At 37.5% G+C, this 14,304-nt stretch overlaps 2 protein-coding genes across 2 annotated transcripts in view; one reads left to right on the plus strand and one right to left on the minus strand.

The window, feature by feature from the left end:
- The first annotated feature begins 1,139 nt into the window (after nucleotides 1-1,139).
- LOC124156534 (gamma-glutamylcyclotransferase-like) lies at nucleotides 1,140-6,234 on the plus strand. Its single transcript, XM_046531132.1, has 4 exons — nucleotides 1,140-1,214; nucleotides 1,302-1,623; nucleotides 4,282-4,415; nucleotides 5,611-6,234. The coding sequence occupies exons 2-4, from the start codon at nucleotides 1,432-1,434 to the stop codon at nucleotides 5,981-5,983; spliced, it is 699 nt and encodes a 232-aa protein (XP_046387088.1). The 5' UTR covers nucleotides 1,140-1,214; nucleotides 1,302-1,431; the 3' UTR covers nucleotides 5,984-6,234.
- A 753-nt stretch (nucleotides 6,235-6,987) lies between these two features.
- The window catches only part of LOC124156525 (DNA replication licensing factor MCM4), a 42,941-nt gene continuing 35,624 nt past the window's right edge, over nucleotides 6,988-14,304 (minus strand). Inside the window, exons 12-15 of the mRNA XM_046531120.1 lie at nucleotides 13,475-13,592; nucleotides 12,943-13,184; nucleotides 11,340-11,553; nucleotides 6,988-7,213 (exon numbers count right to left, since the gene is read on the minus strand). Coding sequence (XP_046387076.1) covers nucleotides 7,118-7,213; nucleotides 11,340-11,553; nucleotides 12,943-13,184; nucleotides 13,475-13,592 — 670 coding nt within the window. The 3' untranslated portion in view covers nucleotides 6,988-7,117. The remainder of the gene's footprint in view (nucleotides 7,214-11,339; nucleotides 11,554-12,942; nucleotides 13,185-13,474; nucleotides 13,593-14,304) is intronic.

Here is a 14,304-nt window from a genome sequence, read left to right on the forward strand (position 1 = left end):
GGGCGCCCTAGTATTTGTTGACTCCAGGTTACTGTATTTATTATTAAACGATTTGGTCTATGGACGCTTTGTAATCTTCGATGTTTTTTTATCGTATTTTAGAGGAGTTCGGACAAAAAAATTCCCTGCAATTCAAAAAAATTACCCATTGAAACTTTACTTCGATTTGTTGGTGGGTCAATTATTATTATTTATTTTCCTACTTCGTTAATTCCAATTTTAGAAACTACTCCGGCTGTGTCTTTATTTCGTCATTGCATATCACAATTAGGTTTGCGTTTTGAATAAAATTCGCTTTTTACCTTTTTGAATGTGTCAGTGTAAATGTTAACCCCTACTGAGGATTTCTTCGGTGTCGAAATGTAATAGCGCCCTATTTAAAAAAAAAAATTTGGTTTTTCTATGTGAGCTGAATGGTTATGGGGATCCTATGTTTAATAAATTTTGTTATTTTTTCTTTCTTATGAAGTTCGTTGTTTTAGATTATTCGTATAGGTGTTCAAATGAATGACCCAGTGACATATGGCCTGCAATCACTTTTTTCGACGAGGCGTCATTCCGATAGCGCTCCAGTTTATATAATGTCTTCTGTTTCTTTATCGTTATACTACGATGTTTTTAATGACCCCCTTCACAGATTATAATATTTCCCATTTCATTAAGGAATAATTTCATTCGTGCCTTGTCTTTATGCTATGTAACATCCAATGTCAAAGTTTACCTGATTTCTCGTTTCCCAAGGGGTCTGTTTTTGGAATAGCGCCCTAGTAATTACAGTGTTATTGTTAACATACATTTGCTGTAAACGGGTTGCAATGGTACGTTACATATATATTGATTGCTTACCTCTACTTGTACGCTTGTTTTCAAAGCATTGTCGCTTTTATGTATTTATGAATAACCCAATAAAGCTTTGTCTACACTAATATGATAAAGTCTTATTTTCACCCATTATATCAAAAATACATTTTTTTCATATTGTTAAATTAAATCATTAACGTTACTTTAACTATTCCACCTCGTTTCATTAACAAATTCGCTTAAATAACAATAATACAAACCATTCCTTCTTTACATATTCACTGTCGCTATTTCCCAGGGCGTGGGATGACCTTACGTGGGTCAAGATAATGGACCCGTTGCAGCTAGCGGTTTTGGTGAATCGAAGAAAAGTTGAGTAGTACGTAATGGAAATATGATATAGAAAGCCAGGAGTAAGTGCTATACAGAAAAGCTCTGAAATAAATGCGAGCGTAATCTAATTTATCATTAACACATATTTTTTTCAATATATTCGACAGGATGAATCGATCAAAGAATTCAAACTCAGCAAGAAGGACGATTGGCGCAATTGTCTAGTCGGCAGCGGTCGGTAAAAGCGGTGTCGCGGTGTTTACCTGTGCTGATAACTTGATTGTGAGGTGACGATTTATGATTTGCGTAATGTTGAAATCGCGAAGCATTGTGATCCTCGCCGTGGCCTTCTGTGGTAGCATTCAGTCTTCTTACTCTGCTATGTCGAGCGAAAAGTTTTTGTACTTCGGATATGGCAGCAATCTGTTATCCAAAAGAATTCTAATCAACAACCCATCTGCTGTTCGTAAAGGAGCGGCGAAGTTAACAGTTAAATTCATTTTTGTTCTTTCATAGTTATTTATTTTAACATATAGTTGCTTTTTACGCTTGTACTATATCGAGGCTCCGCTGTTGTAATAAAATAATCGTTTTTTATAGTGGGACAATTATGTATAATTGAATGGTATTGATTAAAATAATTAACCCTCAATACTTAATGGAACAGTTTAGCCAACAGCTCTACATGTGACAATTTGTGCATTCTCCATTATTTTTAAACCTTGCTTTCCTGGAAATTGCCGATCTGTTTGTTTTTAATCTACGTTGATAATAATACTTGTATTACCTTGGCCCACAGTTTTTTCCCAACAATCTGCAGTGCTGCCAACATTTAGCTTAAAACTCAAGTATTGCATTAATCCGTACTCCATGCATGTACACCGACAGCACTAAACGCCTTATTTGTTACTACCAGAGGCTTTTCATTCCTCTTATTGTGCTAATAAGCAACCCTCAAAAGTTACTCTTGGTAAATAGCGTATATATGCAATCAATTAATGTACTTACACTTTATATGTATAGTATACTTGCTTAATTTGCGTGCATAGGCAGCACAGTCCGTGTCTATTGTGTATCTCTCTATTTAGTATTATCCTTAGCAAAAAATAATGCAGTCCTTAAGCAACATTCTTCATTTTAGTATCACTTTAAATCTTATTCTTTCTACAAACTGAAGCTAACTCCTGTTATGCTCTGGTAATCCCTGAATGCAATAACTCTATTAGTACCCATTGCTCTAAATGTTGAGTAATCCCGTCCATAACCTATGTCCCAATTCTGAAATTGATACCACTGACAGGTTATTGGTTTTCAGATCCTTCCAAGTTTTCACATGGATCTCCATCTATCAATCTTGATAGGGTTCTATACGTATAAGTGAACTACTGAAATTTTTCACATGAAAGAATAACCTTTTGTTGCACATTTGAATACAATGCTGAATTTTGTGGTGAGATAATTAAAAGTTTCATGTGGCTGTAATTGGGGCAATTCTATGAACTATGCTTGAAAGCAAAGGGAGTTGATCGGGAGATACTATATAAGGGATACCTTCTCTAAATGGAATACCTCAGCATCCTTACCTCAACATCTTCACCATCGGCCATATTGTGAAACTTATGTCACTCAATTATTGAGACCCATAAATTTGTAGAAAAATATCTTATCTTGATTTTCCAAAAGTGGGAGTATTTTTCAATGGTACCAATATTTGAACCTACGTACATATGCATATTGAGTTCGTTTTTATTTTGCCCCTGAAGACCTTCAATTCTCTGGCTTCCCCAAAGATCTATAAAAAATTTGGTAGATGGATGGGAAATGTAAGTTAGGGAAAGAAATCCTCCCCATTCAGCCCTTCGCTCAGTTGTGCAAAATATGAAAATGCCAGAGTTGGCAATCTCTCTTCGTGAGTTCGTGATGTCATTAGAGATCAGGCTCATTTTCATGCTCAGGGAGAACCTCTCATTGTTGGAAGAAGTCAATCACAAGAAGGTTAACAACAATAAACCACATACAAGGCCGAGGAGTTGTGGAGAAGCTGTGGCAGACTTGACATCAACTTATCTGCAAAAGGGTTAAAGCTAAAAATTTCTGTCACAAACTCAAGTTGTCTGCAATGCATCTAAAAAAGGAAAAATTCGGGTCTCTTTATTTACAAAACCCTATCACAATCGGCTGAGAAATAAAAGTGTTGAAATTCAAAATGTGGAAATTTCAAAAAAAGGAGATGGAGGAGGGTTGAGAGAAGGAAAACAATCATTAGGTAAAATGATGCACTGTGGCAGGCAATGTGTTATGGTATAGGGATAGAGATGAAGTATAGATGGAAGCAGTGGTGCCTAATGTGTGGAAGTAAATTGAATGCAAACAGCATTGTGGGATTAGCAACAAATGTAAGGAAAAGATCCAACATATCTGGAACTGCAATAATCAATTGGGGAGAGAAGGTTAGGTATTACAATGAAATTTTTCTGGGTGGGAATTCTAAAAATTCTTTTATATAGAAATAGATTATTATCATCCAACCAGATGATGTAATTTCCATCAAGGGCAGTTGCAAGGCAAAAGTGGAGGGTCTTGTCAAGTATACTTCAGTCAGAGTTCCGTTTAACTCCCACTTCAATGATATCAACTGCCATTTGCAATATTATATCTCTCTCCTCACACCACCCTCCCCAACATGAACATTGCAGAACCACAATTGTAACTTTTTCATATCATAAGATGGCATTGTCTAGCATGTGTATAATCAGTCTAAATAAAACTATCTCAAATTTTGCATGTATCTTCATTATGATAAAGGTATAGGTAGCTCAAAATATCTTTTGTGCCCTCCCTTGAGTTTTTTCTGTATCCTTCACTGAATTATCTCCTCACCAAGTTTAATTATAGTTCATTTTTTCATTTCAAAATTAATGGGCTTTTCTTCTACTTCCTCTATTTAATGCAGCATGTATGCTGTTCATTTTTGACTTTTACATAAGAGCAATGGCATAATACTTTGTCAGCTGGGAAATATGTTATGATAAAGATGTCATATGGAAAGAGAAGAGAGCAAGATATGTTGTCAGTATCGTAATACTGTTTTTCAAGTAATATCAAAAAAGCAATACTAAAAACTACTCCCTAAATGATTGCACTCAGGGTTATCGCTTGGACTTCAATGGATATGCACAACGCTGGGGTGGAGCAGTGGCGACCATTGTTCCCGACGGAGGGCATCATGTGTGGGGGGCCCTGTGGGAAATGAACATGACGGACGTAGGCAACCTGGACAGGTAGGTGAAGAGTAGCCTTCTAACTTCTCTCATAGGTTTTATGGAGTGTATGGTATGGTGGGAGAGTTGCATTCAGGGAAACTGTATTGAGCATGCAGAAAGAGGCTTACAAGAACAGCAAATTTGAGAACAAGTGTAATAATAATACTTGCTGAATGCCAATGGGAAGAAGGCATACAAAGCTAGTGTTACATAAAGTTAGAAAGCGCAAAAATGCAAACAATCGCATCTAATTTCTTGAAGCATGGCTGAAAGTAAAAAATTTTCTTCATCATGATCTGAAAGTTCTAAATCTTTCATCACTAGTCAGCAATCGTGGGATCAATTAGACTGGCTCTCCACTCAATTTTATGATCAGCTATACTTTTTGCATGAATGTAGTTCTCATGTATGACCTTCATCATCTGTTCCACACTATGATCTCTCATCTCGGGCTCTTTTTTACTGTAGTTCCCTTCAATATGTTCTCCAAAAAAGTTAAAGTCTACTTAACTAATAAATTCAATCACGCGGAATATTGTAACTAAGCAAATATCAAGAAATCAAGGGAAATAATTTTTTACTTGAGAGGCTCATTTACTGTTCTCAGATGTTCATTTGGCAGGTGGATCATTATCTACAGAATGATAATTTTTATAATCATCTTTCATTTAGTAGGTTAATTTATATTTTTGCCATCATATAAACATCATACAAAATGAAATTGGTAAGTTCAGAGTTGCATCTGACAAATAAGAGGGTTCCTTATAAGTTTTTGTCCTCAGTGATGATAAACAACCAACAGGAATTATTGAATTGCCTGTGAAAACAAGGAAAGTTAACCAAAAGATGTTGCAGTGGTTGTGGAAAAAGTATGTAATGGGTAATTCAGGGGAAGTGAGCACTCAAGAGCTATTGCTCAGCACAGGATCGGACCACTACTTACAATATTCTCCATCCTTAATTGCATATACTCGTTTGAAAACTAATATTTGTTCTCCCACCAATCAGTGATGAGTGCCCTGACAAGTAGCCACCAAAAAGACCACTCTGAAAAATGGCTGATCACTCACACTGAGCTGCTATACATGTAGCCGTCACAACACTGGGGAAATTCTACTGCTGTTTTGGTAGGACTCTGTTAGCTCACTCTCCCTGAATGCACCCTATGTCCTACTGATGAGCTGCTTAAGTCATACAATCATATCTCTCACAGGCAGGAAGGAGTGGAGAGCGGTATCTACGAGCCCATGGAGGTTGAGGTGGAAAGCTCTGAGGATGGAAGAATCCGAGCACGGACGTATCGCTATGTGAAGGAGCCATTTCCTGATACAACGGCCACATCGGGTAACATCAGCCTCGGGACATTGTGGGCTGAACTGCCAGAAAAGAGGCGCCCCTCTCCTGAGTACCGGCGTGTTGTCGTGTTGGGGGCACTGGAGACTGGCCTGCCAGCTGAGTACACGAGTGCCCTAGAAATGATACCTCACAACGGATATGCAGGAAGCAGTGGACTAGACGTCATCCCTCAGGAAGAGTTCCTCCGATCAGGGCCGGCAGAGGCCCCTCCCAAAAAGATAGCAGGATGATGGGACCCACAATCCATCCCAGGACCAATTGTTTGTTGAACTTAAGACCAAAATCTGCCCTTTTCTATTACCTTAGTATTGGTAGGGCAGTCTCTCTCCAATTTTTTCAGTTGATAGCAGCTTTAGAATGCTCCAACATTGCTCACAAGCAGTTTGCTCCGTCCTTTCATCCAAGAATGTACTTCTGAAAAGGCATACTTGGTACAGTATTTCTTGAAAAACTGCTGTCATAATAAATACTGGAAGAATTACTTCTGTATCATCATTTTTTCCCCTGCACATCTCACTCTTTTACACAACCATGATGCAGATCAAAATTCTATTTACATAGGGCATACATACCTTTTTCTCGGAAATACATTTGGGAGAATTTACCTTCAATTAAGGAAATTCCAGATATCTTTAATGCATGGTTCAAAGGAGTAACTGTGTGCATTTAGTAGAGATTGTTGTTTGCCAGTGTTTTCTTGAAATTGCAAAAGTATTTCTAGTGAACCTGATAACTACTTCCAGCTTAAGGTAGTGAATACAGGTCAAGGGCTATGGAAGCCGTGATCCACTCTCTTCTCTCACCACCTATCACTCTAGAGCTAATTGGTATAAAACTCTCTCCACCTCATGGTCAGCACATATGACCTTAAAATTTGTCTATCTTGGATACCAAATGATTAACTGTAACTTAAGATGAACTACTAACTTCAACAGGTGCTATCTAATAGTTCATAATGAATGCCCCAAATTTGCTTAATTTTATAAAAATTGGAAAATGTGACCAATGATTATAGGTGGCTAGATTGTTCACTTCATTACATAGCAAGCTTACAGCCATTGCAAAATAAACTATACAGCTAGAATCAAGGTACACAGATAGTGCAGGCTATTTGTGGCTGGATTTACCTCTATTTTACTAATTTACGTGTTTCTTCTCCATACTAAATTATAGGTTTCTGAGAAATTATACTCCAGAGGAAAGACCCTGATGCAGTCAAAGAAAGACGGTACTATAAAGTAAATAAAAAAAATTTTAATCGCACTGCAAATTACAAAAAAAATTTATTGCAGCATTTCACTTCAATCATTTAGAACTGGGAGGCTAATCATCTACTTTTGGCTTATACACAGGAAATTATCATTTTAGCACACTCTTATACTACTTCTTCCAGTAACAACAACAACACCATCATCTTGAAGGTCTTTCAGAGCATCTTCAAACATTTCTCGGGTGATCATCTGAAAGAAGAGAGTTAACATGCATAAATAGAGGCACAAGACACTTTCTCCATTCTTGGTCATTAAAATAGCTAGACAGAAAATTTATTGACTATACATTTATTTTATTTTATTCCCAAACCACCGAATACAGCTCTCATAGACCATTTTATATCAGGGTATTCAACAAATTTAACAATTAAACGTACCCTAACAACCATGCCCTGGATAGGGAAAACTCACCCAAGCAGGACTCGAACCCGAGACCTCATGCTTGGCAGGCGAGGACTTTACCCCGCCACCACCGAGGCCGGCAATATACACTTATTGACTATCATTTGAGAAAATAACTTGGCTACAACTTTCTGGCAAAATAATAGTTTATATTGATAATGAAAGTTTAAGATATTACACAGTTATGGAAGTTATTATTGACAGTTATTTGGAGGTGAATTCTGATCATAACACATACCATCTATTCAATGATTAGGAGTGGTTTCAGCAGTGAAGCCACTGATTCAAATAGCACTGCAAGGAACAGTGGTATCCACAATATTACCACACACATGTATGAAGCAGAACTGTTAGTCTCGAAGAGAAGCCTATGCTCAATGCATTTCCCATTTGAAAATACTTTGTTGCATAAATATGAAATTAATTGAAATTGTGAACGTAAATAATGGTCCCAAGGAAGAAGTAATATTTATTTTTACAAAGAATAGTGTAAAACTTGACGACAAAAATATCATTTACAATATTTTTATGATGACATTTTGCTTAATTTGTGTATTTTTTAACGAAACCTTGAAATGGATGTTTAGATTTAAAGATGAAAAATACACAGACCAACTGGTGACAGACCAAGAAGGAATGTGACTGAATGGGATCATCATCAAATTTTCATACCTTCCACGCACCACGTCAATGCATTTTGTAACGTGGCCATATGGAAGGCAATACTCATTTGGTGAAAATATTACTTAGATTTCAACCTCATTGTCACTGCTGCTGAAAGTGGTACTGCCCACCGCCTCCTCATACAACACTTCTGCCATTGCACCCACGCAAGGCAGAATGTCTTCATCTATTGCAATATTATCACTTAATTTACAGGCAATGATCCTCCAGCTAACTCTACTGACTCCACCTTTCCTAGGATTTTTATGCAGTTGGATATCAAATTTTGCTGAAACCACAGTCTAACTTTTCTTTTGGATTTTGTCTTCATTATGTTTAACTTTTTTATAAAGACATATTTCTCTTCTTTTGTTTGTTCTGCCATCCAATCCAGGGATTCCCAATTAATTTGTTACTAAAAAGTCACTGAGCATTCACGCACTGTTATGTTAGTCAGACACTGACTAGGCACCAAGTCAAAGTTTACTATGTACACCACATAGTAAATTATTGGTATGCGTAGAACTTTTAGTTTTATAGTTTGGGCCCATTCCACACCATCTTTGCCTCCAGAAAAGCCTACTATGATACATATTTGATTTCTCCTGAATCTAAAGTGAAATATCTTCAGGTAATTTGAGGCCGGACAATATTTACTATGCTGTTTTTGCCTCAAAACTCGAAAAATACTGTCCCTTTCACTTGGAAATAATTCCATAGCAGCAAAATCCTTAACTCTGGGTCCTTTTTTACATAGGGCCTTCTTCAAGCAGTGCATGCAAGCATTTTTGGTCCTGGGATGGAGCTCATCTGCATAGTTATCTTAACGTCAACTCTGGTCTCCAGGGTGTTAACTTTTTTTTAATTCATGAGTGAACCTTGATAGAAGCATTGATATTTGCCATTTTTTTGCAAATGACCATAGGTTCCGAAATTTCATATAATTTACAAAATAGAACAATGCATGATTTCTTTAATTTCAAAATTACACGGGAATTCCAATGGCACAGAGATCATAGATTACTTAATACAAGGTGGAATTGGTATTAAATAGTTATTTATTACAGCAGACTCCTGATTATCTGGCTGCAATATATCCGCGTTGCGGATTATCCGTGCATGATTTTCACTCTTCATCAATTTTTTCCACGATCTTTATTTTAAAAAATCGGACACAAAATCATCGGAATTACAGCATTAAAGCTAGAATATACTGCGATTATTATTTCTGTTAGAATCACCTTTGGAAAAAGGAAGCGATCACTCGCTGCATTCACAGGAGCACTGTATTCCTGTTTTCCAATCCTCGCAGTGCACAACCGCACCCCGTGATCATGGATACACGTCGCGCAGCAGTTGCCACTTGGGCAACTTGTGTGAGACGCGACAATGCAGCATAATGCCTGACAGTGTAGTTTTCGAGGTCAAGCAGTGGTTTTGAAGAATTCGTGCAAACCACTTTTCTATATCCATGATCACACAGCCACGGATGTATAGTTTTCGAAAGCAGGCCTTACATGGAGCATTAATAATAAAAGTACAACCATGTTATCGCCGCTAAAAAGATCGCCCACTGGCGAAGAAAGCTCTCAATGAGTCCAGGAAGCACTCTTAAATAACAGAATAACTACATACATAATAACATATTGCGTGTTTTACGTAAATTATGAACATAACAAGACATTGAAGTGAAATTTAACAATCACGTATTCGCCACTAAAAAGATCGCAGCTAGGAAAAGAAAAAGTAATTAAAGTGAAAGTTTGGATTATCTGTGTTTTTCGATTATTCATGCCGTCTCCCCATCATTAGCCCGGATAATCAGGAGTGTAATGTACTTCAAATCTAATGCAAAGAGCATTTATTGAAGAATAATTTCACAGATAACGTCAAGTATCGTTTACGAGGGTAGCCTTTTAAGTGTCGGGAATAGAACGATCCTTATCACCTAGCAACAATAAATGGTGTTTATAAACAACTTCTTGAGTTGGTTAATGCCCATGCAAAGTTTCATTAAGATCGGCCTGATACTTTTAAAACAGTGGCGTGTCAAAGTTCCCAAGTTGCTTTACGAGATGGAATTAAGTCATGAACAGAACTGCACCATAACTTTCTATAACTTTCGACGAAGCCTCACCCAGCAAGAATGCATTACTGAACTTTTTGTTGTTTTTGGACAAAAAACTGCCGTCACTGAAGAAAATGCAGATGCTGTACGTAACATGATTATGGAAGATCATCATGTTACATACCATAAGATTTAGGCATTGGACATCTCAGGGACCTCAGTTCAAAAGATCTTACACGAAGAGTTAGGTGTTAAAAATTGGTTTGCCGCTGGATACTGCACATCCTCAGAGAACAACAGAAAGCAGATCGAGTCAAATGGTCCCGAATCAAAATGCCAATCTTCCATGTGGTCTTCCAAAGTGAGCTCAAACCTACTAAAGTTGTTCGCTCTCGCAGCATTAAGTAATTACAGTTAATGCTCAATGGTATACGACCATTTGCTTGCCAAAAGTAATCGCCGAGCTTCGGAAAGATAACTCAAATCGACACATTACACTCCATCATGACAATGCAAGCTCACACACCTCTCGAGTCACGAAGTAGTTTTTGGAACAGCAAAACGTTGAAATTCTTGATCATCATCCATACAGCCCGGACTTACACCCAAATGATTTTTTCACATTCCCCAGAATCAAGAATATGCAACAAGGAAAGCACTTCCCGACATCTGAAGAAGTGGTTGATACCTGCAAAACAGTCATTTTGACTACCTCTACTTCGGAATGGAATAAATAATAAATGTTATAACGACTGGTTGCATCGAATGGAAAAGTGCATTGATTGAGAGTACTTTGAAAAACAATAAAAGAAATTGCATTATTGTACCTCTTGTAGTTTTCTTCACTCCTGACACTTAAAAGGCTACCCTCATAAAACTATTCCGCAGTGAAAAATGATAGTGGAAAAACTTACATAAACATTTTGTGCGATTTACTAAAAATTCTTAAAATAACGTTATTCAATATTGAAAGCTAACGGTCCCAATGACTTTGACCTATCAAGAGTTTACTGTAACATCATAAAAAGAATAAATGCGATAAAGATTTTTTCATGGCAGTTTCCCTCATCACTCATGCATCTAATCACACTCCCAAAAATTGCCCAACATTATGCCATTTCAATAACGTAATCCTGAGGCTAAAATGTTAATGAAAAATTCATAAAATAGGAACAAGCTTACCAGTTGTGAAACTTCTTTAAGTTTCTGCAGGGTAGTCTGGTAGTTAAGGACAGTGCCTCCTTTTCCTTTGGCAGTGATCACCTCCTTGAGTGCCTTAGCAACTTCCTGTCTCCTCTTCCTTGCGGCACTGCTCAGCCCAGTTGTGAGAATGTTCACATCAATCTTCCCTGAGAGAGGATCAGTAGCTGATTGCTTTAGCGCCTCCCGATGAAGCCTGGTGACGAATTTCACTCATTAAGATCATAATAGGCTCTATCACCAATTTTTAAACGTTAACAATATGAAGGAGCAGAGGAAATTCTACAGCAATTCTACACCATGACAGAACAATAAACACCATATGGTTATAAACATAGAACGACTCAATTACCATAGATATGCAATGGGTCAAATAGATAATCGATGAATTTGAAAATATTCAATCAAAGTCTTAAATCCCAGCAATGTCACTTCACAGTGATGGTGTGATTGCATCTCGCATGATTGATTGCATGTGTGTTGACTTCACATGAACTCTTTGCTTCGGCCTTCAAGCATTGCAGGTGGAGCAGTGGCATGATCGCACTCCTTGATCTTGTAACCACTTCACTCAGTAGTTGCTTACCAGGCACTAATGCATGACAAAACTGCGTGAATTGAACCACAATTTAGTTACAAACATTATTAATATCCTTACTTGACATATAAAAACATACAACTTTCCTAGATCCATGATCATGCCCCCACACATCATTCAACCACTGTAGTCAGGTTATTGGCGACCAGTGCTTCAGGTATTGTAAAATCAAAATTTACTCAGCACTAATAGGCAAAATGAATATTTATTGCTTGCTTATCACTTTTACTTTCCCAGAGTTTTCAGTCCTCATCGACTAATTAGTGACATTGAAACCAACAGAGCATATGCCAAAGTGCTGCAGGACTACACAAAGAATATATGTGGATGCTGTTTCCAACAAATAATGCCACCATTACACAAGTTTCTGTAATAGAGTTAACATTTCTTCAAATAATAGTAATAGTAAAGACTCTCTTCAAACTTTCTTACTAAGTGCTCTTAGTGAACTAGCAATATCTTCACAATATTTTTATCTTAATTTGAAAGGTTATTAAGAAGGCATTTGGTTTTAAATAATTCTGTCTGATTCATTGAAACTCAAATTACACTTTGTAAGAAAGTTTGAAGAGATTTTTGCGCTTTCTTTACTATTACTATTACTTGAAGAAATGTTGACTCTATTACAGAAACTTGTGTAATGGTGGCATTATTTGTTGGAAACAGCATCCACATATATTTGAGCAGAGCATATGCTCAATTATGTTCAACAGCTTATATCGGACAGATAAGAAATGAAAAATGGATTAATAAAAACTCAAGTGAATCAACCTGGAAGGAATGCATATTTGTACTACCAAACACCATGAATAAAATTTCAAAGATGCAAAGAAGAGAAAAAATCAAAGATGTTGGCAATAAAATGCAAAGAGAAAATAATAGTAAAGAAATTATAGGCAAGCACATTTGTGATAACTTTCTCTGGTTCCACGGCATGTTTTCTTCGGGCACTTGAAGCAGGTCAAAGCACGCACACTGAATGCTTACCTCCATGCCTCCTCCACATCCAACACTTCAACCACATTGGAGAGTCGCACTTTGGCATGCGCCTCGGCCAGCCTCACGAGCGACTCCAGCTGACGGGGGTAGGCGCTCACTTGCCCATGGCCACTGCCTGCCTTCCTCATCTCAACGTAGGCCTTCACCAGCCGCTGCCCTGCCGCCTCGCCCAATGTGGGGCTCATGTGCTCACGTGCGTACGCAATGTAATCACGCAACATACCCATGTTCTGTGAAAACAGATAAACAGTAGGATTTGGACATCAGAAAGATAATTGATGCTCAAATGAACCCACAAAATATTCATGAAATTAATTATAAGAGATAGTTGACCAAAGGAGAAGAGAGTACCGTATATGTCTGAATATAGTCCCCCCTTTTTTTCCAAAAATGCCTGTGGTAAAAGTAAATGGGGGGACTATATTCAAACACATTTTTTCAACTTTTCCAGAAACTGAAGCCTCAAAATTATGAGGGGGACTATATTAGGAGAAATACGGTAAATGTTTCCTCCACTTACCATGTGCTCATCCTCTTCTTCCTCCTGAGTTCGATAATACAAAGAGACAAGATGCCGAGCCAGCCTTTGGTCATAGATTTCATTTTGTGGGTCCAGTATGAGGAAGATGAGATCAAATCTGCAAAAAAAGCATACAAGCATTTCAACAAACCTTAGTCAATACTGTGCATCATGAAGTAACCACCAAGTGAAGTTTGACAATTATAAAATTACAGGTCAACAAGGAATATCCTATTTAAACCAGTAATTTTTACAAAAAATGGGATGAAATACAATTACAAGAACTAATAAATTTCTTGCTATGAATCATGGAACTTCACAAAAGTCACCTAAATTCAAAACAAATTATAAGAATAGTTATTATGTAACCCATAGCCAACATGGGTAAAATCACCACCACAAACTTTGGTGAATTGGCAATGCCACTGAACCACACCCAACGCCAGAGAACAAGCAAAATGAGTTAGAAGGGCAGAAAATGGTGTGAAGAATGGCAAGGAATGGAGGGAAGAGTACGCTAGGGAGGCAAGATTTGAAAAGGAATGCAAAGGTACGACTGTGCTTAGTCAAAATCAGCAACTGGCCCTAGACGTGACATAGTGTTAGCAAAATAGTTTCCTGAACTTTCAAAATTTAACCAATAAGGATGCATACTTATTATCCAGCCCTTACTTTGTTCTTCATAATGATCATAACCCAAATTTCAGTCCACGGTAACCAAAGTGAAGATACTGTCAGCATGGAAGGTGGTGTGCTTTCGCACCCAGTAAAATTTACCTCCGGTTTCTACCATCACTGTATTCTACAGATGCACCACAAATTACCACACT

This window comes from Ischnura elegans, chromosome 1, assembly GCF_921293095.1.
Source record: "Ischnura elegans chromosome 1, ioIscEleg1.1, whole genome shotgun sequence".
Classification (NCBI taxonomy): Eukaryota; Metazoa; Arthropoda; class Insecta; order Odonata; family Coenagrionidae; genus Ischnura; species Ischnura elegans.

What these genes read in the sequence shown, in the direction of transcription:
- LOC124156534 (XM_046531132.1), top strand. Translation starts at nt 1,432, where the DNA reads ATGATTTGCGTAATGTTGAAATCGCGAAGCATTGTGATCCTCGCCGTG. An exon ending in AAGGAGCGGCGAAGTTAACA is followed by an intron (nt 1,624 to 4,281) that starts GTTAAATTCATT and finishes GATTGCACTCAG; the next exon opens with GGTTATCGCTTGGACTTCAA. An exon ending in GACGTAGGCAACCTGGACAG is followed by an intron (nt 4,416 to 5,610) that starts GTAGGTGAAGAG and finishes TATCTCTCACAG; the next exon opens with GCAGGAAGGAGTGGAGAGCG.